Consider the following 26621-nt stretch of genomic DNA (forward strand, 5'->3'; position numbering starts at 1 on the left):
ATGTACCCACATGGGATTGGAAATCAATCAGTTAAATATAAGTAAAGGTATGACTGCTTTGGTCTCATAATCTGTGTCAAAGCCAGATGGCGAAAGGTATAGAGAACCAGTAATAGGAAAGCACAAGGACATTATGACTACAGCTGAGCTCTTATTTGACAAAGAACAAAAATCACTGAAAAATGACTTTGAGGTGGAGCAGATGTAAACTATTTCTATATAGATAAACTTCAGGAAATGAAGAAACAACCAAACAAGGCTTTATGTTTTCAAAGGTTTCCCTTCTTTCCTGATATTCCAATCTTGCTCCTAAATAAATAATAATAGTCAAAAGATTGGACCAGTTATACTCATGAATATATAATTGGCACACTTTTAAAGCTGAAATCATCAACTAATGTAGGAAAGTTTTGTTTGCATCATTACAGCAGCTTCTTTTTAAACAAAAAGGTCATCACCCATTAGTTTACTAATCACACAGAATTACTAGCTCCAAGAACTAAAGCAAAGCAAAACACGGACAGTAAGTGGGAGAACGCATGAAGTCAGGCCACACCTAACCTACAGAGAGCTCCCGGGTTTTGCTAGCTACAGGATTTTAACTGTCAAGCAAATATACACTTGTTTTCAGTGCAGGTTGGCAGTGGAATTCCTTCTCCTGCTACTAAAACTACCCTATAAATATCACACATTCAGCGTAATGTCTACTGGATCTGCAGCCGTTGAGTTCAGTGCACTTCAGGCAGTCAGATCACAGCGCTGCGCTGAGCAGGTGCCACAAACCTGTTCCCGTAAAAGGCCATTGCCAAACTGACTGTTCAACATCCAGTGATAGTTCAGCTCTAGAGGACTCTCATTTTTTTCTTTTTTTTCTTTTTTTAATCCGTGTACCGTGTCACTGGTGGTACAAAGCATCACCCACTTTGATCATGTAATTCAGGTAACAGCTATCACTCTCTGGGAGTTTAACAGCGGCTAATTTAACATCCACTACAGCTACCAATAGAGACAGATACCGAGAGCGTTCATTAAACAGCAGTTTGTATGGAAGAGAACAACGTACCCCAGATGGGGGTCAGTGGGGAAAGTTTCTCACTGAGCTTACATTTGGAAAAGGAAGAGACCACTTCTACTATTTATTTTTCTCCTCCTTCCACAATCTGCACTTCCCTCCTGGGAAACACCCTTTTCCACATTTTAATTCCTGAGATTGAAGAGTGATTTCACACGCAGACCAGGAAGAGCGCTTCTGTTTCCTTAACGTCACCCTGCATGGGACTGAGCAGCCCCAGGATTGATTTGCTTTTTCAAGTGACAGATTTGGTTCACCCCTTCCCTAGACGATGGTAAGGCCTGGAAGCAGCTTTTGTTAGCAGAGATTGTGCTGTTTAGGAAAGATGTGAGGCAGGAAAGAAAAAGGAGTCTAATATTTTCTTTCCTTTACATTCAAGGTCTTGCAGCGTAAACTACCACTCTTCTTCTGGTGAGGAAAAGGCAGAATTCATTGGTTTTGCTTCTCAACTGGCTCCATTTAGCTGCTTTTTTTTCAATCTTACACATGGAACACCATTGATGAACACCAATACAGACTTAAGAGATCACAAAAGGACAGGGGAGAGCTATTAAAATACATTATCTACAAGAAATAGGTGGTTTCTTTTACAAATTCTGTGCAAGATAGAAATAGTTCAATGGCCTCAAAGTCAGTATAATTAATTACAGCTGGGGCTTCAATACAGTGATATTTTAAGTTTGAAAACTTTTGTGTTTGTTAGCTAGGCCCCATATCCTGAGTCATATTAAGCAAAATGTGAATCTGAGTGATTGCTGTTGGTGTTCAAGTACAATGAGTTACAGGTCAAGGGTTTATGAATACACAGGAGAAGCCTGAGAGTAGGAAGGATTTTCAAATTGGCTACAAAAGAAGAAACAGGGAGTTGTTGGTTTTTTTCCTGTTAACCCTGCATTCTGCTGGCATTAATTTGCCTCAGAAGTCCTTGGTAGCTTTACTAAATAACTACTCCTAATTATAAATGCTATAACCTAGATAAGGATTTGTAGGTAGAACACTGCTACAGAAAGATTTATTTTCTTTTCTAGGGTTCCTCTCAGACTATTTCATTGTAGGTCAGTATGATGCACGGTATGGCTTGAAACACTACTTCAGGAATATATAAACTATGTTCTTTTGCATGCACTTCTCTGAAGGTTTTAAGGATCAAGTCTGAGGAAAGAAGTAATCTTTCCACACCATTAAGATTATTTTAAGCAAAAAAACAACCACCAACAAACCACCATGAGCTTTGTAGAAACAGAGTTACGTCACTCTTGCTGTGGTAGACATGGCTTATCGGGAGGAACATGCTGGGTTAATTTAAAGGGTTTTTTTCGCTAGATCTGGAAGAGTGAGAGTTTCTGGAGCAGACTTTTTCCGAGGCCGGTCTTTGGGAACTGTTAGGAATTCAGGAGCATCTGTGGAGAGGGGAGTTGATGGAGCACTAGATGGAGCACTGCGGGTTGAAGAAGGCATGGAAATGTTAGAGATAGATATTGCAGGTGGGAAAATCCCAATCTTCTTGTTGGTGGCTTCCTGAGTGGCTCGTTCGAACTCTCGGACTTCATCCATTGTCATGTCTTCAACAAGCCGGAAAGAAAAACAAAGGCATGTAAGAATAATTTCAGATCATCATTTCATTAACTCAGTTCCATCCAAATTCTAAATCAGGGAATGCTTCCTTATCATGCATATCATTAAGTGACTCTCCACATGAATGCCATCCTATTGTAATTCATTGCCTGGAGTACAATAAGCAGCCAATATAAAGGAAACGAAGTTAAGTACATTAATCACATACCAATGGTTCTTCTACCTGGGTCTGAACTTTATATCGATTGCTACCTCTGTAATTGCTGGAAAAATCAAGCTATTGCACAGGCAATTAAAGAATACATTTAGATACACAGCAAGTACAATTTTTCAGAACTTCAAGACAAAACTGACAGGGTGTTCTCTATTTTTCATTTAGAGCATGAGCATGAATGGGTGAAGAGTTCTCATCGGTTTGCTCATCTATTGTAATTATCAAGGGATGACAACTTGTGCCCCCATGCATAGATTCCACTGACTTTCAGTTGCAGCTGCACGCACATAACTACGGCCGTTTTGCTCTTCTGCTAATACAGCCTAAAGATCAAGCCACAACATGCTTTCCAACTTTTCCACTTGCAATCTGTACTTTACACATCTATGGACAACTAACAAATCCACTGCTTAATTGCCTGCACAACAGAGGCAAAACGAGGTTAAAGCCATTTTGCAGTGGAAGATCAGGTCCACAGAAAGCAGTCGAAGTCTTCTCTGCAGGTGACAAACGTGTCACAGTGCTGGAGAAACCCACAAGAGGGCAGAGCGATCCCACCATAGATGTACTCTCAGCTGAGTAGGGCAAAACTTCTTTGGTAAAATCCCCAGCATGACATTTGCTAAGAAACGGTCAGCTAGGCAAAAAACGAGCAAGATCCTTCGGAAGCCTAGTGCTTCACGTCTGCGTTGCCTGCAGGATGGCCACTGAGCTAAGCCAAATGCATTGTAATGGTTTTCACTGAACATCACGGGAAATGTGTAAACTTGAAGTATTTCATTAAGCCTTTTTGTAGATACTTTGAGCTCTGAAAGCTCAAACCAGCAAAAATAAGACCATCAGCATTTTAATCAATTTAAAATTCTTGCACATTTGTGTGGCTGAGACACAGGACAGGCAACAGTGCTGATCGTATCTGGGACAAAATTCCACACTTCCAGTACGTCGATACTTTTTAATATTACCCAGCTGCATGCATCTGTAGCCATGGCTGCAAATGTTCTGTAGAAGCAGCTTTATGTTGTATTACACCATCATCTTAAATAAACAGAAGTGTGCCCGTTGCCAACTGCCTTCTCTCTTCCCCGCAGACGACATTCCAGGGACCTTCTCAGCCTCCATTGCCAGTTATTAGGAGTGAGGACCAAGCTGTTTTCAAATCTGAGATAAGTGGTGGAAATAAACAGATGGTCTCAGAGGAACTGTACCTGCTTGTGCTGGAGATAGATTTGAACCTGGTTTGCTAATTTACATTCTGTTTCACACCCTGCGAGTGTGTGTGTGTGTGTGTGTGTGTGTGCACGTTGTGCTTCTGAACTCGCAGGGTTTAAAAGCACCCTGACATCAAAGGCATTCGTTCCAGCTATTTTCGACTGAGGACTTCTGTGCAACATGAAACAAAAGCTGTCTCGGATAAATACGTGAAAGAGGACTGGAAGATTTCTCAGTTCCCTGGCTGTTTAAGTGACGACTGATTAAAGTCGTGCTAAGTGGTCACCTCCAAGAGTGCTCATTTTAAATTCAGATGTGAAATACTTACTGTCCCTTCAGTTGACTTTCACTTCTTAGCTTAAAATACTTACTTTAAATTCCCTTCTGTCCTGATACACACTCAAGTAAAACAAACCCCTACCCTGAGCTAAGAAGACACCGTCTCTTTTCATTTCTTCATTAATGACAAATTCTGTTCTGACCTCCATGGCAATTTTTCCACATGGGAACTGAGGATGGGAGACTTCACTCAAAGCTGAATCCTGATGTGTAGAGCCAGTTGGAACTGATTCTTAATTTACTGCTCAGCTAAGGAGTAACCTTGATGCCAATGAAGCTGCAGCCTTAGAAACACAAGAATTACTTTCTTGGTTTTTACTGAGACAACAGCATCTCAGGCTGGTGACCATTTTTACAGAGCGAGACCAAAGGGAAGAGTTCAAGCCCTTCAGGCCTTGCCCCACACTCATTACATGAGTAAAACCATCGCCAAAGTCTACAGCGCCATTAGCAGAAATAATGAAATAATGGCATTTCAAAATCAAGTATCACTGCATTTTTTCTATTTGCAGAGAGCAATAATTTCTAATTTTAGGCCCCTACTTGAGGTGCCCAGATTAGGAACTTAAAATACTTTAAGAAATTTCCAGAATCTGAATCAAAGAACCTACACAGAAACCTGCCCTTCTCCACAAACTGCTGTTACATACTTCTGAAAATACTTCTCACCTTGTTGGTAGCTAATCAATGACAACATTAAAATTCGTTTGAAAAGAGTGAATAATTCATTAGCTGCTTTTTTTTTTTTTTCCTGGTGAAACAAACAATTTTATCAGTTCCATAGAAATTTTCCACTCCCCATGTTCCTGGCTTTTTGACTGAAGCACTCTGACCACCTGCATGTTTTAACTGTTCAAATAGTAAGTGAAACTCCTATTTAACTTCCTCTTTATAGATCCAACTGAAATTTGAGAGATGTGTCTTCCTGGAAGACAGGGAGTTACATATGAGCCCAAGCCCACCCTTTCTTACATCGGTGCCTGTTTACAGTGCAAATGAAAGGCAGGATTGCACTTCATGGAGAAACATCTGTTCCTACTGAAGCAAAACCTCCCCAAAATTCCACTGACTGGTCAGCAAGATCAGCTGGTTGCTCTTCTCTAATCTGTGCAGGTTTATTAGCTGAGGGTGGGCAATATGTTTTAAAAATTGACATACTCTTGCTTTGGCATGGCTCTCTATTTCATCCACAGTAGATGAATGTTGGTTGCAAACTTTAATGTTGGTTTTTTCATGCATATTTTTCTCGTATTCTCGAACATCATCCATAGTCATATCTGTAAAAAGTTCAAAATTGTTGGTATTTTCCATTGAATTAGTGCAAACTTTTTTTTTCTTTTCTTTTTCTTTTTTTTTAAGGAGAAGGTTCTAGGAACACATAGTCTTTCAGCAGAAGCCAAAAAAAGGATTTTTAAAAAAAGCATGGAGCAACTAGCTTTATGAAAATTGACTCATAAAGGTAGTTATATCAGCCAAGGAAGATGTGAAGGTTAAGTCAAAGGGAGTCAGAGAACAGGAAGGAGTGGAAATTGTTTAGGAGTATCCGTGTAACACAAGGTAGGCAAAAAGTATTGAAGTGCAGGCCTTTGCAAAGGCCAAGATCTTCTAAAAAGATTTTAGAAGATCCCTTGGAGTAAAGGATAGGTACAGAAAAATTATAAATATTAACTTACCTTTCCCGGCACTTAAAAAAAGATTTTATGTTATCTTTGCATAGTACATGTCATAACCAGCAAACATTTTTACTGTTAGAATACACATCAGCTTAGATTCCAGAAACGAACAATTATACTGGTAAGTGAATTAATAGTGAATATGTTAACAGTTTTGTAGCCTCAAGCAATTTAATGAATTACAAGAATTAGAAATATTCTACCAATCGGGCTGATTCTACCAGCAGGATCGTTTATCACTGTCTAGGCATGCCTGGTGGTGTCAGATGCGTCATCTGTTAGGTACTTGGGATGTAACTCCAAGCCATTATTGCAGATTTGAAAAAGATTTGTCATAAACCACACTTCCAGTAAAGCCATAAAGAATCCAATTCATTGGCCTGTGACCTTACTCTCCTGAGTGCTGCCAAGCTTTCCATAAATCTACTTGAGAGTAAGGTGTGAGTGAACATGAAGGCTGTCAGAATTGCACTTTGTCCTTTACAATGGTTTGAGAACTTCACAGCTTCATGAAAATAGCCGTCAACTTTTGACTCATAAAGCTTAAATAGCATTTACAAATCATCACAAATGCGTACCCCTTTGGATAACGTACACTGGGGGTTTGTTCCTGAGGCTATCATTTTGCTCAAGTTTATCATGTGCCACTTGGACTTGCGAATTCTTGATATGAGGCTCTTGCATTTTACGAGACAGCTTTTAAGGAAAGATAAAACTTCAGGTGTTATATTAGTAGCACAATCATGAGTGAAAATGAAATGTGGTCTAAAATTCTCATCAAAATGAAACGTGGAATATCGCTGATACTCTTTTAGTCTTTTACTGTTATCTGGAATGAAAAACAAGCTCATAAGCCATGGCAATAACATGCTAAGGCTGCATTTTGCCAAGCAGAGGACATGCTCTTTATTAGTAAATGACACTGTGAAAATAGATTTTCTTAAGAAAAAAGCTAAACACAGTTTAGTAAATTTAATGACAAGACAATTCATACTTACAGTATCAGTATCAGTAATCTGTCAGTAATATCCGTAACATAACATGTTGTTTAATAATTGATTCTATTACACCGATTATTTGATTCAGTTTAGCTGACTAACATCCTTACCAAGTCTTTCTCAAACTTTTATTTTAAAAGACGGTAATAGACACATTGAAGGCACACAGATCTTTAAAAATTCTATTTTTGGAAAACTCTCCCTGCACACGTAAGCATGCCAGAGCAGTACCACGAGAGTTTTACACATCATATGTGTTAAATTGACCTGGATGTATCCAAACCGGATCTCGCTCATTTTGTGCAATGCAATACTCGGTTTCTGTTCAGCAAGTCTTACCAACCGCTGCACTTCAGAACAACGCAGTGGCATAAGGAACGCAGACAGCGCAGAGTTACTGAAATTAAATTTCTGCACCTTCATTTTTTATAAATCTTGCTCTATACTAGCCTTATTTGTATCCATTTTAAATAGAAGATACATTTAGGAGGTTTGAGTATTTTTATGATCATTACAGCACAAGATTTTCAGGCAGTATTACATTTCTAAGAACATTGGTATTTTACAAAAAATCAGCACAATGAGTTTGTTGTTAGATTCTAGTGTAAAATTACGCAGCTTTCAGAAGTCACTGGAGACGTGTGTGTTTGCACCAGCTGGGCTAATTGGCTATTTCTGAGTAATACAGAATGTTTCCAAGTTTGGATGCAAGGCAGGTGTCATTCTTGTCCATGAAATGCCCCAAATGGTGTTTCCTGAAGCTTAATGAGGATCTTAATAAAGATTCTAAATATATTACTATTATATGGTACAGGAATGTCTTAGAAACTGTTCTGCAAGTATCATGATTACAGATCCATGTTACTGAAAATACGTGTAAAAAGCACAAACTCTGTGAGCTTATTTTGTAAAACATAATTGTCTGGTTTGCTATTCAGATTACTCTGTCCTAGTGAAAGTTCCCAGTCCTACAGCTGCCTCCTGGATTCGGAACAGTTTCTGCATGCAGCTGCTGCTGAATCAGAACCCGTAGGCTTTACATTCATATCCATTTTTTTTAGAAAGGACATTAAAGTCCATCTTTTCTTCACTGTAATCCATACGAACGGTTTAAAACCTTCCTAAAAAGCTGAAGTTGTGTTGGCTCAGAGAGGCCTTAGGAGCCTGCAGGATGGCAATGACTGCGTGTTACTGCAGTCTGAAGAATTAGCTTTAATTGGAACCCACAGGTGGTTCTCCATACTGATGACGCTTGGCAGGGGCAGCTTCTATCTGCCCCCAGTGCAGGGTGACGGGCCTGACGCCCACACACCGAGACGTAGGGGCCGCAGAGGCGTTCCTGTGTGCCGCCACCGCCTGCCTGAAACACAGCCCACTCGCGTTACACAGAGCCGGCTGCAAACGAGCTCCGTATGTTCCAGAGAAACTCAACATAGTTCCCTCTCTTTCATGAGCAACTTATGCTAGGACCTGATGATCCGTGAAAGTGAGTGGAAATCTGTCATTAATTCTCAGAAGCTTTGCATCGGCCCCTTTAAATGGGCTAAATTTGGAGAACACTTACCGTACCACTCATCAACCCAGGCAAAAGCCTGCCGGTGACCGATCAGTAGTATATCTCTGACCACCTGCAAGACAAGGAAAAGGTTAAATACCCCTGCAACGACAAATCAGTTTACAAAAGTAAAGCCACTGGCTTTCAACATGATTTAAAGTGGAAAATATTCTGACAGTTTTGTGTCTAAAAAGACAGGCCCTAGAGAGTCAAGACTACTGGCTCGTAGTCCAACTGCCCACTTGAAGCAGGTCTGTTGCCAGCACCGGATCATGTTACTGTGGTTTCGACCAGCATGGGAAGTTCATACATTTGCCATAATATTGCAAATATTATTGATAGATTTTCGCAAACAAGACACCTGAGCAGCTCCAGGCTTTTATATTCAGAGGGGTGAACTCTATGGCTCTGCTCCAGATCTTTTGGACCTTAAGACAGGTCTGAAAGCAGATTCGGCTGAGCTCCACAGCTGCCACACAACACAGTTACGTCCCTGTGCAGGGCAGTACCCAAGTTCTGTTTATGCGAAGGATAAGAAACAGCTCCCGTTGCACTCACCTTGTGCACAAATTGCTCTACTCTGGTTTGAAGTCCCCAGACTTCAAATTTCACAGTCACAAGTTTGTAGGAACACATAATTGGCTGATGGGTGTCTCTCCAGCCTTCTTTTAATTGGCCTCTCCCGGTCTTCAGTGACTTGAAGTATTTAGGATCCTGCAAAACAAAGAAAACGTACTAGGAAATGCAGGAGAGGAAATCCCGTTTGTCAGTTTGATAAAGTAGATGTTTTGGTAAGACACAGAAAATGCCAATAAACATTATGAAAAAGTAATACAAAATTGACTTAAACAAGCAATAGGATGTACTAAAATGCAACCCTGTCTTTCATGCAGGAGCCAGTGAATTGACGGCAGCATATCCGTGGAGATGCCTTGACCATCGTGTCTTCTAGGGCACTGTCTGCTACAGGAAAATACGTTACTGCAAGTCATTCCAATACACCGCACTCTAAGTGTGATGTATGGCATTAGGAAAAAAAGAAAGTTGCTTCTTCAGAACTTGCTTTTCCATCACCCCTTGGTGTGACTTACTGGTGCTTTCTACCCGTGCCTGTCTTCCTGAAATCGCGTCCAGTTGGAGCTCTGAGCCATCAACACTGATGTGACCCTGAGAATGCTCTTTTACATTTCAAGTGGCCCTGGAGATAAGTAGGAAACTCCTCCAAGTCAGCCACCTCTGGTTACAACTGAGTTCTGGGCAAAACGCTGACTAAATTCAACTCTATCATCTCTCTTTTAGAAACTGGAAAATCAAACAAATGCTGACTAAATTCAACTCTCTCTCTCTTTTAGAAACTGGAAAATCAAACAAATTGGTGTTGAAATTACAAGAGCAAGACCAAAAAACCAGTGAGGGCATTAGTTTATCTTTAAAGTTTACTTTTATCTGTACGAGATACAGTTTTATCTGTCCGAGTGTTATTTTCCATATTGGTATAATTCCATTTCACCTTATGTCCAGTGCTGCTAATTACACCTTGCAAATAGAAATAATTTACAGTTAAGCACTGATTTTCAAAACTTGAAAATTAATGTAGTTTCAGTAAATTCATAGTGGAGCTTCCAAAATCAGTCCTCAAGAATAACAACAAGTGCTCCTCTGTGTTACCTTCCCCAAAGCTGAGATCTGGGAAGATCTTTTAAATACATCCTTTATTATAAAAGCAGATAAACTTGTATTTAAGTATGTGCTTAAATTATGCGCTAAATGGAAGACAATCAGGAGAAAACAATGAAAAAAATGAATTGGTAAGACTCCTCTGATGTTAATTTTCTTTCATTCAGTGTGAGATTATGTGTCACTCAGCATTCCTTTTACCTAGTGTTTAGTTATCTCCGCACTTGGCTTCTGATTTCATCCAAAATCTGAAGCTCTGTCGTTAAAGCTTCTTTACTTTAGCTCTAATGAGGTGATAGCCTTCCCTCTCTGTGAAAGTCATTGCTTTTATTGCTGACATATTATTTTCTAAATAGAAACTTTAAGCTCGCAGCATAATAAGGTTTCAATGTTAAATCACCATAAAAAACTACTCAGCATCATCATTTATCAGAGCAACACACCACCGTGTATCACAGCTCAGAGTCACATGCTCTTGCCAATTTTCTCACTCAGTAAAGCTTGACCTCAGATTGATCTAGACATTTTCTGGTTGAAAGAGTTATTTTAAAACTTATCATTGCCTGAAGCAATGAATATAATAATAATATTAATAAAAAGTCAAAAGGGAAGAACTGAGACGTAATATTCAGAAAGACATGAAATTCCTAAAGAGGAAAATCAAAGGAAAACGGTTTCACGTAAGGAAGCATCTGCTGGTTTTTACATACACATACGGTACTGGGTGATGGAGCCAGTGTCTTGAGTAAGCATTTCAGATACCTACTTTAATCATCCTGAGTGTCACACTTTATAGCGCTTCAGCAATAACCTGATCTCTAATGGAAAAACTTCAATGCAGTCCTAAGGGAGCTAATGGAATGAATTTGAGCCAGTATCAAGCATACAGAATTTATAAATAAAAATTAAGTAATGAACAGCTACCCTGCATGACTGCTCAGCCACGCATAAAACCTGTGTCTCGTTCCAAACCCAAGAACCCTCTGCCTGCTGTGAAAGCGGTGTTTTGCTTTTTTTGTTTGTTTTGAAGTTATTCCAACAGACAAGGGAATTCGTAGTAGAAACTGCTCTTAAACTGGTGGCCCCCAAACAATCCACCTACTGGATGGCAGTTCATCCACGGCACCACTCCCAGTTGCAAACTCCATTAACAGCGCCCAGAGATGGCACCTTCGCTTCCGTTGGTCACGCCCGTTTTTCCTGAAGGACGTGATGTTTAGTCAGAAATTGGCTGGACAGTTTCAAGCAGAGAGCCAGGCAATGACCGACAGTATTGGCAACTTATATCTAATAGCTTTTACAGAGATTCCTGCCTTTCTGAAGCCATTAACATATTGATACTATAAAACTGTAGAGTGGTGAATGGAGGCCAGGAAACAGAAAGAAAGAAGAGCGCTGTATGAAAGATCAGGATGTTAAAGATTTTACTGAGTGCTTGATCAAGCGAGCAAAAACTCCAAGACTGTGCATAAGCCGAGCAGTGGGATGTACGATGGACAGCAATATTAAGCAAACTGAACTTGAGAGTTTAACCTCTGGGCCACCAATTCAAAGGGCGTGAGCGCTTCACAGAAGTGAGACACTGTTCTAAGTAAAATTAACATCACTGGGCTTTTTACCCAGATGCTAAAAAATTAGGTGTTAAAAAAAGTCTTGGACTATTTTAGGGAGAAACCAATTCTGTCGTAGCAGTTACTTGTGCTGTGGTTCATATGAGAAAGTATGTAGTGGAAGAATCTCTGTATTTATCTCTATATTTTGCATGTATTTACACCTTTCCTTGGGCTCTGCTATTGGCCTGTGCCACTGGGAGCACAGCACACCACGCCAGGAGGACCTTGGGCCTGACCAGGGCTGCTCATTTTTTGCTCTTCAGTGTCTGATCCAAAGCCCATGGAAATTAATGAGAACTTTGATGTGAAAGCCACAATCCAGAAAGATTTTATGTGCCTAACTCATGGCTTCAAATTGCCAGATAAAGATTCACAGCCTCGAATCCTTTCTGCAATTAGGCACAAAAATGAAGCAGGGATCATAATTTCCTATTAAATGCAAGTAGAACTACTATTAGTACACAGCACTGCTTCTCCTCCTGACTCTCATGCTGCAGCTCACTGATTAGGTTAGTCAGACAGAACAAATTAGACTCCTGTGCCATGCTCACATCTCCCCAGGTTGCAGGAGGAAGCGCTGAGCGTCTGCCTGTGCCGGGTCACGGCCGTTCCGTCTCCTCCTGCGAAAGGTTTGGCGATTTGCAAACCATGTACCCGGGGCACCAAGCTGGAGAGAAGCAGCAGATGCCCAAGGCAGGAATCGTGGTGTGTGTGTTTGAAACACTTCTGGCAGTCACGAGAAAGGGCCGGCTGATCTTCGGGCTGACTCCATTCTTACGTTATTGTTTAGATCATTAATTCTTGTGTGCCTTGTTTTTGCTTTTAGCCACTCATGCCTTCCTTCCTAGAGAAGCCATTCTCCAAAGAATACTGTGTCCGTTCACTATTTTCCCCTTAATTTATCTACTGGCAAAATCCTCAGTCTGTTTTAAATGTAATGGCATAGCTAAAATCTTTTTGTTTAAATAACCTTCTTGTCCTTTTATCAGACACAATTTATTAGGAAAGCCCATCTGGCAAATCCTTTTGCTGCAAAGGAGCAAAACCTACTCTGTATTTGCAATACATTATTGCCAGGTGCAGAGCGATTTAAAAATAGCACTTCTGCTAATATAGCAGAAACATCGTTACCCACGAGCTGGGCGTATTCGAGAATAAAATGTAACATTACAATACAATAAAATAAGAGCCATATGGATGCGATGGATATGGTTTCAAACATAGCACTCTCCCAGTTATGTCCCAGCTCAACATGCTTCGTGTTGGAGAATCCCTTATTTAGCATTTAGCATTTATTTCTTAGCCTTCCTCACGGACTGCCGACGTCACGGGCATCAAATGTGGAACTGCAACCCCCTTTCCAGGAGGCAAACAGCAACATGTTGGCAATACAGCCCTGGCTTGTTGCAATGCCTTTTCACATTTAATTCTGAAACGTTTTTTACTTAAATACTGGAATACATCCATTATTTACAGAAAACTTCCAGCTCCGAATGGGCTATTTTCCCTTAGCTTTGCCATGGTATCAGGCAGGACTGGAGGATACCATGCGACTCTGCAGCTGGCAACACCTCCTTTGTGTGGGAGCGGGAACATGGAACATTGTGTTAGCCTGGTCACCGGTCTGGCTCAAAAATTACTTGCTGCTTGTACCATCATTTTAGGCTGGAAAAAGACCCTCGAGCTGAATGGGCTCTCCAGGGTGAGGATGCACCATGCTTATGGCGTCCAGCCTTAGTCTCTTACTGGAAGGTACTCAGATGTCCCCAAAACAGATTCTTCCTTCCTTCCATCCTTCCTTTTAATGCATGGATTCGTTTTTTCAGACTCCTATTGCAATATATTCCACCACCGTGCTTTTAAAGGGCAGTAAATTTTTCCCCCTTTAAGCTGATGACCATTTTGTTTGATCTTGGATTTCAGAACCAATCCTTCATAGTTTTAATATGTGTAATCTGGCATTTCACCATCAGCTGTAGTTGCTAGGTTTTGGATTTTATATAGCTAGGGCTCTGGAAAGATTTGTTGATGTAAAGATGCTACTATGGACATTTATGTGGAAGAAATTTTTTTAAGACTTTTTTTTTTTTCTCCTCTATTTGAATTTCCATTAAAATGTATTTTCTGGAAGAGCCAGCTAAATACTTAAGAACTGCAAATATTGGGCCAGTCCTGAGGTGTTCAAATATGATAATCCACCCAGCCTTTATGTAAGCTCACAAGTGAAGACAGTCAGGAAAAGGAAAGTTTCATCTGTTTTTGCTGTGCCCGGTACTGAGCTACTGGGCTGACGTTGCACACGCTCACTGCAGGGGCACGGCAGCTGTATAATTTCAACTATAATTTTCTGGCTCTGTAATGTGATAGAAGTTTTGTTATGCTGAAAGCACCTGGACAGTAGTAAGCTGGACCTGTTACAGTGCAACTGTGTAAAAGCAAAAAAAGCCGGCAATTGAAGAAGAAAACTGCAGCAGCTGTACAAAATCTTTGTTTGGAGGTAGCTTAAAAAGTTTATTCCATTTGTCCGAGTCTCCACTGCTTTGTCATCAACAGGAAATGAAACTGTTAATTTTGAGAATCTGAATATGTTCACAAAGAACATTTTGCTCAGTAGCTTGCATGTACAGTAAATGTTTCATTTCAGTGAATGATTCACTTGAGGCCCTCGGTCTTCAGCATAGCTCGGTTTTATTCTTTTCTATAATTCAGATAAATATATACGTCTATATGGGGAATACATGATGGCTGGTGATACATATTCATCGATGGTAAAGTCACAAGGAAATGACTTTACAAAACATAAAACTACTCGTACCTGTAGGCTTGTACATTCCTTATACAGAAATATAAAATTCTGTATTCAATGTAATATGTGCATTCAGATTTGGGAACGTTTGTGACTCTTTATAGAAAATGAGGCAAATCTGTTAGCTTGGATCTAGATTTAAACTTTCTCAAATTGGAACCTCACATTTAAACTTCTCAAAAGTTTAAGGACTTTCAAGTCCAAGTTTGTAAAAAACCAGCTTTATTTAAGATGCGGCAGCACTGCTGAGTATTCTGGTGGCTACTTCACAATGAAGTTTGTGGATGGACACTGAGCTAAAATTAAATCATCTGCTTCAGGATACCCAGAATTGCTGCAGTTATTCCGCTGTCCTTCTACAAGGACAACTCTTTTGACAACAGAAATCAGTATACCTTCACAGAAGACAGAATTGGACTTGTGCATGTGTCTGTAACAGCTAACAAAACTGTCTCCTGATTCACTATTTACTTGGTGATTTAAATATACTCTCAGATAAGCCCTCCAGCCTTAAGGGAGTTCAAACTGCTTGGATGATTCTGGCCAAGAGATCGTTCAGAATTATTAGCATCAAATGTTCCTGAATGAAACAGCGGCTCTCTCGTAGCCTCCAGCTAACTGCTTTTTTTTTTTTTCACTTCTCAATTTTAGTTAATATTTAGAAGAAAAAGCAGACATGCACAAAGTTGAATTCAATCATTTTCCCTTCAACTGGCGTGACATTTTCATGGAACGCTTCCTCCTTCATCAGCATCAGCACAAGCCAACATGAGCGGTGCAATTCAAATAGAATATTACACATACGAAGATGTTTTGTACATTTTGTCTTTTTATACCTGAATCATTACTATGGAAGTGGCAATGGAGGGAGGAATACAGATCTGTTTATGAGATTCACGTGAGGATGACTGCAAAATAGTTTTATAGATGTAGGTGCTGGGAAGCAGAGAACAGTTGCTTCTTTGGCTCATGCTGTGCCTCATGCTTGGGGATCTCCTGAACCCTCCTGTGGTAACTGCAGGATTATTATGGCTGTTGACGATCTCGGTGTAATACTGCTCATCTGTTTATATAAATGAGAAAAACACCACCAAAGCTGCTGCGGTCCTTTCTGTTAAAATTGGTGAGTTATTTGCTGCACTAACTTAAGGAAAGGTCACAGTCAAATCGCAGAAAGGGGCTTTTGATACAGAGGGCTCTGAAAAACTTACGCTAGTGACCCAAACAGCTCACGAGAGATAACCGAAAGCTTTAAAGTTAAAAATACCAGAAATCACAAATATTAGCTTAACAGCAACTCTGCAATTGGTGCTGTCTGATCGTATCAGAAATCACCCGTCTACAAGCGGACTTGTCAGCACTAACTAAGACCAAGCACTTGAGGTAGCGTGTGAAAGGTTTAAATTTCTGAAGCTACCTCTCTAATATACAGTAACGCAACTAAATACTGAAATCTGCTGTTAAACACTGAACTGTATTTTTAACTGAAGAGGGATGTGCTTTCATCAGGATATAAATGAACTATAAAGCTCATTTCTAGAAGCTGCTAAGTATGCTGACCCTGACACAGAACTTGCTTAATTTTAAGCAGGGAAAAGATCCACAGAAAGGAAGAGATTACTAAGATGCCTGAAGTTAAAATCATTCTCATTGGCCTTTCTGGATAGGAGACAGAACACTTATCCTGTGGGATCTAATGCTTAAATCCTGAGGATTGCACTTATAATCTTTAAACTTAGTATCAATGCAGATTACATGACCTAAATGCAGCCAAATTGTCGATTTAGTGTAACTAAAATACCTTTCAGAGGCTTACAGTAAATATTTTTTAATTATATCTGAAACTGTTGTTTGGAAAACATAGACCATTTCTTATTTACATTGAGTTACTTCTTTATGCTGTGCTGACTGAAAACAGATGGATATTACAGTTATAAACATTAAAAATCTTTTCATAGCCCCTAAATTATTTAAGAGGCGTCATCAGAAATGGGAATTTGGCTTCATGTTCATCATATGGTAGCATAAAATCCCCACACCTGTAAACTTTGGAAGATACTGAATTCAGCTATTATTAATTCACCATCAATTACAGTACAAATACAGTACGTAACACTTGCAGTTAAATGCTAAGGTGTTCTTCCTATTTTGCATTAATTTGGTAGCCAACATAAAAATCATCCATCAGTACAGAAAAAAACAACAGATGCTGGGCTATATTTGTTGTTTAAACCCATATAAAATTACATTTTGCTTGGAGTCACGTCTCTAGATTTGTCTCTGAAATTCTCTTCTCACTTAACATGAGTCTGGTTTTCTTTATCATGAGATTAACCACAGGGAAATTACACTTAATAGTCGGCTATTAAAAATGGGAAGGAAAGCTGAAAAGCTGGATGTTACCTTCATGTTTGCAATTTCTGGAAGTGCACCCACCGAGTTCAAAAATCTGACGTGATTACTTTAAAACAGAGGCAAATGCTGACCCGTTCAATAGCAGCAGTCATTCCAAATTGGATCCAGAAGATCGTGGTGTTCAGATAAGATGATGGGACTAATAAGCTGTTTCATGAGGTGTTATATAATTTTCGGTACTAAACAGATGGGTTTCATTATTGAAGGAAACTAATAAAATCACATTTCATTCTACTGTAGACCCAGTTTTGTTTTATGACCCTTACATAAAATTTGAAAAAGGATCTATAAATGGAAGATAGCAAGTACCTGACTTTTTTAGTCTGAAAATCATGTCTCCTATGGTATAGAAATATATTCATTGGCAAGTCTTCATTTTGTATCCTAAAAATAAATATGTAGTCTCATTTTGTATAGTCAAACAGCTGCCATACTCTTTGCCAGCTCCGAATATATCCTTGGCTCCAGAGGCAAACCATATCTCCAAAATTAAAAGTGAGCATAGATCTGGTCATTCCTCTCTAGCTACTTGTGAAGCGTCATTTTTCAAATCCAAGGTTAAAACATTGAGACCTCGTCTCTGTTTGCACGGTGGTTGCTGATTTCAAACAGTGAATTGCATTGACCTAAAAACCCCACGCTCTTCAGAGACGTGCTCTATCAAATATACATGGGAGCGATCTCCAAGGGAATTTGAAGAGAGCGAGTGTGCCTGCTGCCATTGATGCTTTCTGGCAGATTGACTGCAGTTATGTCGCACGCTTCAGTCCCTCTTGCTCTTGTGTCACAGTCGCCCCTGAGCAACTGTGCATTAACCCTGCTCTCGCTGCGGCGTTTCTGTCCTTTGCCTGGGCTTCCACACTTCGCCTGACTTATTAGCCAGGGCAGGATGCAAATAAGGACAACAGCAACGTTTCAAACTGCTCAGATGTGCAAGCACTTCACTGAGCTTCATGATTCAAAGAAAAGTCCTGTTCTGCTTTGAATGAATTCAGCTGAATATCAAAGGTCTGGCACAGGGTATGTTCTGAGGAGAGTAAGAAAGCATTTCAAAAGGTAGGAGGAATCATCTGCAAAAGAAACTGTCAGGCAACCTAGACACAGAGGTTGCTATCTGCTTCTCCCCTAAGCAAAAGCTTTTTAAATACTACTGACCAGCAAGATTTCATACAAAAATAGAATCTTTTTGACTCGTATCAAGGCTTTCCTGCAGGCTTTTACAGTCCCTTCTCCACCGTTTCACAATCAAGTTGTCTCTTACCTCTGATTCTTTGTAATAGCGCTCAGGAATTTCATCGCTGGCAATATCAATAAAGCAGACTTCTCGCTCCAGATCTTTAGCTTCTTTGTCAAAAATCTGCAAGAGTGAAAGAAAATCAACACTGTAATAGAACAACACCCTTAAAAAATCCACCTGGAATAATAGTTACAAGCCATTTCAATGACTTGTGCAACAGCATGTATTTTAGGCTTGTGCCTGAACAGCTTCTGCTGTAAGATACTGAAGTTTTTTGCAGGGACACAGGCACATTCTGTAGCCTGCTGCAGACATCAAAGGGAAGAAAATGGGTGTTCTCAAGATCACGCATAACACAAGGTGTTCCTACGAAAGATTAACATAAGCTTGAATGAATTATGCCACAGATTTTTTTGGGAACAATCTACTGTGTCAGATCAAGAGACACCGGACTGTTGGATATAACACATCGTGCTCAGCACTTCCCGCTCACGCTGCCGTTCCTCCTCGCACGTTTTGGAAAGGAGACCTGGGTCACAAACAGTGAAGTCAACAACTAGGATTGGTTTTACTGTGTTCTCTAATCTTTGGACTAGATTCCATCGCTGTGTAAAAAACCTGACCTTCTGGACCCCAGGTATTTCTAACCTTTTCACTCTGGGGACAGTAATGAAACGCAGGTGCTTTGTGTGAACTAGTCAGTCTAGGCTGCTGTTATACCAAGAATGAAAATTTTGGTTGACCTACCCTCAGTGGAAGCTGGAAACTTCCACTATCCATGTGTGCACACACAGAGCTTGTTTTCATTTTAATCCTTTAGGACCTGGTTTTGAACACCAAGTCCCTCCTTCTATGCGAGGCAAACGATGGGTGTATTTTGAAAATGCATCTGCATTTTGCACCTGCAGTGTAGCAGCGCAGTGTCCTTCTGGGCCCATGTCTGTAATTTCATTATTTAGGCATCTTAGTGACCCATGTGACGCATGCTATGCCTGCAATGAATTTCTACTCGTGATTCTGGGACTTGGAAACAGTGACTAGTTAAAAGGCTCCCACGAATTAGTGCCATAAAATTCAGGGAAGTTGTGCATATGCTGTCAAGATCAGTAACAAGCTAACGATGTGTTTTTTCCTTTGGGGCACAATGTTCTATAGCTAACGTTTCCAGGAAGTATAAATATTTGTTTTCTTTTTTTTTTTTTTTAATAAATGCAGTGAACGCTCTGGTAATTTAATTTCATTGAATCCTAGAAGAACAGTTAAAAATATAAAATGCCAGCAAGTCCTCAGTACCAAGAAGGCTACTTTACTATTTCTGAAAGAAATGCGGCTGCCCATTTAAAGCATCCTACGCGAGCAAAGGACTACAACGAACAAGCACACCAGCGGGTAAGAAGAACATTGCTCAGGAATCGTAATTCCAATAACTCAAAAGCTGAAGTTTGCAATTTTAACTTGTCTTGGTAGTTAACAGGACCGGAATAAAATAGGCAACACTGAACACTAACTGAACTGGATATAAAATGTTAACGTGTCCAAAACTGCAGAAGAACAGAAAAAAGGGAAACTGCAGTCTGGTTTTATTTGCGTACTTATTTTCCTTCTCCAATCCTTTTTTTTTTCAAAAAATTATGTCAATTATTTGGACAAGTTTGAGCTGACAAGTCTTTCCCCTCTAGGGCTCTTTCTTAGAATCGGGGTACATTTTTTGAAATAACTACTATGTTTTAGGAATATAATACAAGTCACTTTTTAAAGGCTTCCTCGTTTGCTTTTTCCTAAACAAATTCAGATACACAGAGCAGTCCCCTGATGAAATCAGTTGGAACTATTTCTGGAACTAGATGCATTTCACCATAATCTCTACGCTTTAAATAAAATAATGGAGATTTTTTTAAAATGCATATTACCAGGTCAGCTGAGGCTCTGAATCAGAATTTGGTGTAAGTACAAGCCTAATAAATTTAAGAACATGCCAATCTCTGCACATTTGCAAGGACCTAACTTGGGACTATTACCCAGTATCTTATCTGAAGCAACGTCCCCTGCTCTGTCACAGGCTTGACCCACATATTGCACCTCTAAATAAGACAGTTTTAAACTCTTCTCTCTTTCAAACGCTCTGACAGAAGTGGGGACAACAGATGCCTTTGCCAATCTGTCAAAACCAGGAGGAATTTTTCAACCATTTCAACTACCCCTTATTTGCTGCGGAGGCTGTCTCTGACCGTTTTTCCTCCATTCCAAAAGTTTGCTGAATGACATTCTCGCTTCCCTTTGCTGGCAGAAGTTGTTGCCTAATCGTTTATGCTTCTCCCCTTCCTTAGATTGTCCTCACAAGATCTGCAGATAGAGACTTGATCTTCTCATTCTATCAGCAGTAGAAAATAAGAAATCATTAGAGAACAAGACTGATCTCTTTCTTAGCTCTAACTCTCTTATTGCCTCTCCTAGCCACATAATCTGGGATGGTCTTAAAATCTGCGGGGAGGGTGGGTTTATCGTGTTTGTGATCACAAAGACTAGAGAAATTTGAAAGTTTTAAAGAAAGAGATTAAAGGCCACGAAAAGAAGCATAAGGCTCCCAATCTGTGCAACTGTATTTGCAAATGTGCAGAAAATGAATGGTGAGAACAATCTGTATCCTTAAGGAGATGATGTAGAAAGACAGAAGATTAAATATTATATTGCAAAGAACTGGACAGGCTTTACTTTTGGAAGCCACGTAATTAATTGAGATTGGAATACATGATCAAAACACTCAGGCTGAAGTGTCCTGTTACTGGGGTCTTCAGGTTTGGTGGGGGTGGGGTGTGCGACAGCTTTTTCACAACATTTATACACTTCCACTTTTTAAGAGGAATGAAAACTCCCAATTGTTTAGACTAATACAGCCACAAAACGACCAAAAGTGGACGAAAGGTTTTAACTGGGTGATCTTTACAGTTGTCAGTAGTTTCTTTTGGGGAAAATTTTAAAAAAACCTGAACAACTGGCAGATGATTCTAGTACCTCAGGAAAGAAAGATCATACGGGACACTGCAGAAATAAAAGTGCTGGCGTATTTAAATTTCTTTCCTTTGTTTTCCTCATGACCTACAATGACATATCCCAGCACACACTTTGCCCGTGACTTCTGTTTTCCTTGTAGCCAAAGCCAGAACAGAAAGTCAGGTATGAGATGACAGTAAATCAACAGCAGATTCAATACCTTTTTTCTACAAGCTCCTTTCCCATTTTTCTTCTTTTTCTTTTATCTTCAGGCTAAGTTGCTGGCTTCAGCCTCGTTCAGAAGTAGCTAATCCAAAATTTAACTTTTCTGGCCACCCAGCCCGGCTAACCTGGTTTGGATATAAATAGTATAAAGCCAGACTCTGCTGAATCCATTGATTACATTCACGCTGGCAAACTCCTCACTCATCTGCACGACCGGGACTCCGAGCGCCAAGTCTGTGCTTCTTTGGCTTGGCTTTCTTTCATAATATATGATTCCCTCTTGTGATGTTTTTTTCTATCATCAAGAGCAAAGAAGGTATTCAAGGGATTACCAGCTGGAAAGGTGTTCAACTCTGTCTTTACTACAAAATGGGGGGGGTTTTACCAGCCTAGACACAAGAAGTTTGTGGTCAGAAGACTGTAAGAAGGCAGCTAATTCACACTTTAAACATTAATACATATAGGACATAAAATTCCCTGTGGAAACAGTCAAATAACGGGTCAACTTAAAAATAAAGACAAGTTGTTAAAGTGATAAGGCAACCTATATAGAAAATTTAGTACTATAAACAAACAAATTTGAAAATGATTGTGGTTTTTTTCTAGGAGCTATTTTTTCCATCTCTCGTGAAGCTTTGGGTGAGAGAATGTTTCTGTATTTTTTGTACTTGTTAGGTTAGATCTAGATAGTCAGCCATTGCTGAGAAATGCAGCTGGGGCAGAGAAATGAAACAGATAAGAGCTAAAAGATTTTTTTTTCCAAAAAGGCAGAGCCCTCCTAAATTAATTACAGGCAGGTAATATGGTAGCAACACGATTATTATCCCATATGCTCAGTAATGAGACACCTGTGCCTATCTACAAACACAAAAATGGAAAATAAACAGTATGCAGCTAGAAGAGCCCCCAAGCTTAAATGTATATATCCAACATATATGCTTCTTTTTTTTTTTTTCTTAAATTCAAACACTGATATTTCACTGAAGCTTTTGGGTTTTCTCTGTATTTTCTCCCATCCCTGAAATGTAGTTTAGCTATGCAACTTGCAGGTATTGAGCACTTTCTGTCACATGTATCCATCATTTGTAAGATGGTTTAAATCTAGATTTCACAGTATGTGAAAGTTAGGTGTTATAATTGCAGTAAGGACTGCAAGAATATATATATTTTTTACCCCTATTAAAAAAGGTAAAATCTGGCACAAAATCTACTTTGCACCTTGAAATTCTAATCTCCTTAGACTGCCATCGGCACAACTACTGGCTATTCTCCAATTTATTATTACAGCATCCTTTAGCAGGTTGTGTCATCTGGTCTACTTTAACTCATTTTTATGAAGGAAAATTTGGTCTAAAATAAAAGAATACCGACTCAGAACTTGATCTATGGAATTTCATCCAGTGTGTAACTTCTCAGTAAATCACATTCCAACCTCAGTTACCCCCAAAGTCTGTTCATTTGCTTTTGAGATTTACTGGGGAAAGATTACAGGAATGGACCAATTTCAAACCTGTTCACTGGCTAAAAGTATTTATGTGAACACACAGAACTGGGAGCAATTCTTCCATGGAAAAAGAGTGACTCTCTCCCCGTGAGCAGTCGATCTGGCTTGCTGAATGGCGCGGGGGTATCACGGGCTGCCCCACAGGAGAAGAGGCAGTTACGTATTTATCTCTCTCTCGCTCCCTGCTCCTTTTTATCTCCAAGTCACGACTCCTCTATTATTCCATCTCTTCTAAAAGAACTCATTTAGATTTGTACTCTCCGAGCGGAGAGTATTTTTATGTGATTATGTCAAACTCGCTATTCTTCCAAGACCATAATAAGCTATCAATAATATTTACAGGGAATAGTGTTTTTGAAGGCACATCTATTTCCAATGCTAGATTAACTTCAGTAGTTTATTTAGAAAAATCAAAAAGTAGAGGCATAACCACATCACTTGTTCACACTCTGTCGGTATGGGCCTTATCTTATGTTCTGCCATAGCCATATGTGCTTAAGACATACTATTTGTAGCTATGTTCAGTAAAAAGAGAGCTCTTCATGCAGAAGGCATTTTAGGCTAACCTCTCCATTCGTTTGCCTGTATTTTCTGAGACTTGTTAGAGAGGAAAAGCTTCAGAAAAAATCTTTGCAAATTATATAGGAGACAGATAGCCAATACCATGATACAGAGTGCATCAAAAAAGTGGCCGTAGCTTTGATTTTGACACATTTTGCAGTGATGCTTAGCAATCGTTCAGACAATTTATAGAATGGTATCCTGTAGTGCGGTGAGGCAAAGCCAGGGTACAGTCGAATCTATTTCGGCTGAAATCAGTGTTTCATGGCACTTTCCTTAAATAGCAAATCTACATTTAATTTACATGTGCTATATTGGAGTTTGTTACAACCTAGCTCCATGTTACTAGGATAGGAGATAAAAATAGCGGGAAAAACCACCTTTTAAAGCAGCAAACCCAGAAATGGCTTTTCTTCTTAGCTAGTTATACCTAAAATTTATTTTACATTAGTCAAGTATTTCACACGCTAATGATGAAGCATGCAGAATGATCCGATGCTCTATACTTGGGTTTACATGTAGTGAATTTCCATTGACAAGTATAGGATTATTTTTACAAGCTGTACTTTTTTACTTTCCCCAGACGGTATCAGATGGTAAAAAAATCACTGCCCAAATATCAGCAGAAATTAATTCTGTGTCTAAAAACCAAAACAACAAAAAACAGTCAAACATAACGATCCTTCTGCAACAAATAAGAAAATCGAAATGTCTCTGTGATTCAGTGATCTGCTTGAACAGCGGCTGCTTTCACTTTACCTTCCCTCCACCCTCAGCTTCAGACTGCTTTTCAGAAATTTATACCAGAACTAGACTGTGGCATGCAAAAACAGACACCAAGATGTGTGTCTGTAATGTACGCTGAAATATTAAGACTAGAGATGGGAGAAAAGCACGAGCAGTACAGTGTTTCCAATAAAACTGGCCTTACGTGACATAAATACTGACCAATCAATAAACTGTTAAAATACAAGAGTATCTGCCCAAATAAAACCAGAGACTAACAAAGTCTGCTCATGAAAACCACAGACTAATCATTTACAAATAAGCAGCACCTGATACCACTCCTGCCCGTCATTTCTGACCATTTTATTAACTCAATACCACTAACAATTCTTGTATTTAACTTATGATTTTAATATTCAAAATATAGCCTTTGTGCTTCTATATCTGAATTCCCTAACTGCTAATTTTTCTGATGGGACCAGAAGTGTGCACGGAGTGATTAATGTGCACTTTTATATCCCGTCCATGCCCACTGAGGATGTTGTAGGCACCAGCACTTCCCTCTTCCCAGCAGTTCCCCTGCACCCTTGACTTACGCAAGAAGCAAAAGATGCAATTGGGAAGCAATATTTTCATGTACTCTAGAGTTACTACCTTGAGTGTCATTTACATTTTACAAAACATCCTAATTTTTAAAAATCCCGGTTTGTAATTTAAAATAAGAGCAAAATAAAAATGACATTTCTCTCTGAACTATAAAGCTTACTTTTAAAAAGACTCCTAAGAGGAACCACGGAATGGCCTGACTCATTGGTCTGGTTTCTAACATTATTAATGACGCTACAAAGCTGCAAGGTAGCAGTGACAATATTTGATGTACTAACACGTTCATCCAGCACTGATTCTGTTTTTCTAAGGACAGAGCTGCCATGTGAGAATGTAGATACAATATGGTAAAAAAGTGAGCTCCAGCACTAGAAATCCCAACTGGATGGATTTATGGCACTGCACTACTACCATCGACACAGTGCGTTATCTAACGGAAGGGGTTTATTGTCCATTGTTCTTTCTGGCAATTTTTTTATTTGTGCAAATCAAGTGCAAACTTTAATGGATCAGAACAACGGTGCTTTAAGGGCATTTAAAATAGGTTAAAATGATGACAGTGCCTAAGACATGAGAAAACCAAGTTCCAGAGCAGACACTGTCTTTCACTAGTTTCTTCTGACATGATGGGAAGAAAAATCAGAAGGACTTTTGCATCGAGATATACTGCAGTAATTACGCAGAATTTTACGAGACAATGCAACATGTTAAATAATTCTAACAGCATACCAGCGTGCTAAATGACAACAGGAACTCGGGAGCATTTATATTGCTTTCTTCCACTAATCAATGGAATTAGCTTTAGTATCCTTATATCTAATTATTGCTTGTCACAATCAATATCTACTTTATTAAATACCATGGAAATGCAGAATAGATCAGAGTTCAAAAATTTCAAAAAACCTGTATGATCTCAAAAAATATATGTAGAAATAGCTGAGTTAAAATTAGACAGGCATTATTACCCTCATTACTGTAATATTAATATTCATTCAGTATATTTTGCATGACAACTGCAAAATTTACAGATGTATTTTTTGGATTAATAAGTTCTTCATCAGCCAAGGTTTTTAGCTGTAATGAAGAAAAATACAATTATCTACGGACATCTATAGAAATGGATGCTATGTTTCCTATGGTCTGAAACGAAGGAGAAACACTTTTCCTAAAGTGAGGTTTAAGCCTGCCCGTTGGGTAATAGAAACAATATGGACTCTTAGTCCTAGTTCCAAGGTGATTGGTTTGACAGAAGTCTCGCATGGCTTAATCGCATCTCCCTGTATTTACCAACCTTCCAGCATTTCAGTGCTGAACCAGCCGCATCTGTGTCACTGGATTAATGTCACTGGATCAACAGCAAAATATGTGGATCTTCCATTGGCTTACTGTGCTCTCACGAGTGAAGAGCAGAGCTCTCGGAACTGCAGAATCATGGAAATTAGGGCTAGAGTGCAGCCCTCTAATTCACCTTCTATTTCTCCTTCTCAGTTAAAGTAAGGGCCAATTAAATCTGGCAATCTTGGTAAATAGTCGCCTAGCCTGTGACTCAGGTACCAAAATATAAAGCTTATATAATATTACCTCAGTAGCACTCTGGTAAAAATTACCTTTGAAGAGCTGGA

At 39.4% G+C, this 26621-nt stretch overlaps 1 protein-coding gene across 1 annotated transcript in view; it reads right to left on the bottom strand.

The window, feature by feature from the left end:
* Window positions 1–2204: 2204 nt before the first annotated feature.
* PITPNC1 (phosphatidylinositol transfer protein, cytoplasmic 1) overlaps window positions 2205–26621 on the bottom strand; it is a gene marked incomplete at its 5' end in the record, with an annotated part of 37396 nt that continues 12979 nt past the window's right edge. Inside the window, 5 exons of the mRNA XM_009866432.1 lie at window positions 2205–2634; window positions 5571–5689; window positions 8648–8711; window positions 9197–9352; window positions 18411–18506. Of these exons, the coding sequence (XP_009864734.1) occupies window positions 2629–2634; window positions 5571–5689; window positions 8648–8711; window positions 9197–9352; window positions 18411–18506 (441 nt within the window). The remainder of the gene's footprint in view (window positions 2635–5570; window positions 5690–8647; window positions 8712–9196; window positions 9353–18410; window positions 18507–26621) is intronic.

This window comes from Apaloderma vittatum, unplaced genomic scaffold, assembly GCF_000703405.1.
Source record: "Apaloderma vittatum isolate BGI_N311 unplaced genomic scaffold, ASM70340v1 scaffold35943, whole genome shotgun sequence".
Classification (NCBI taxonomy): domain Eukaryota; kingdom Metazoa; phylum Chordata; class Aves; order Trogoniformes; family Trogonidae; genus Apaloderma; species Apaloderma vittatum.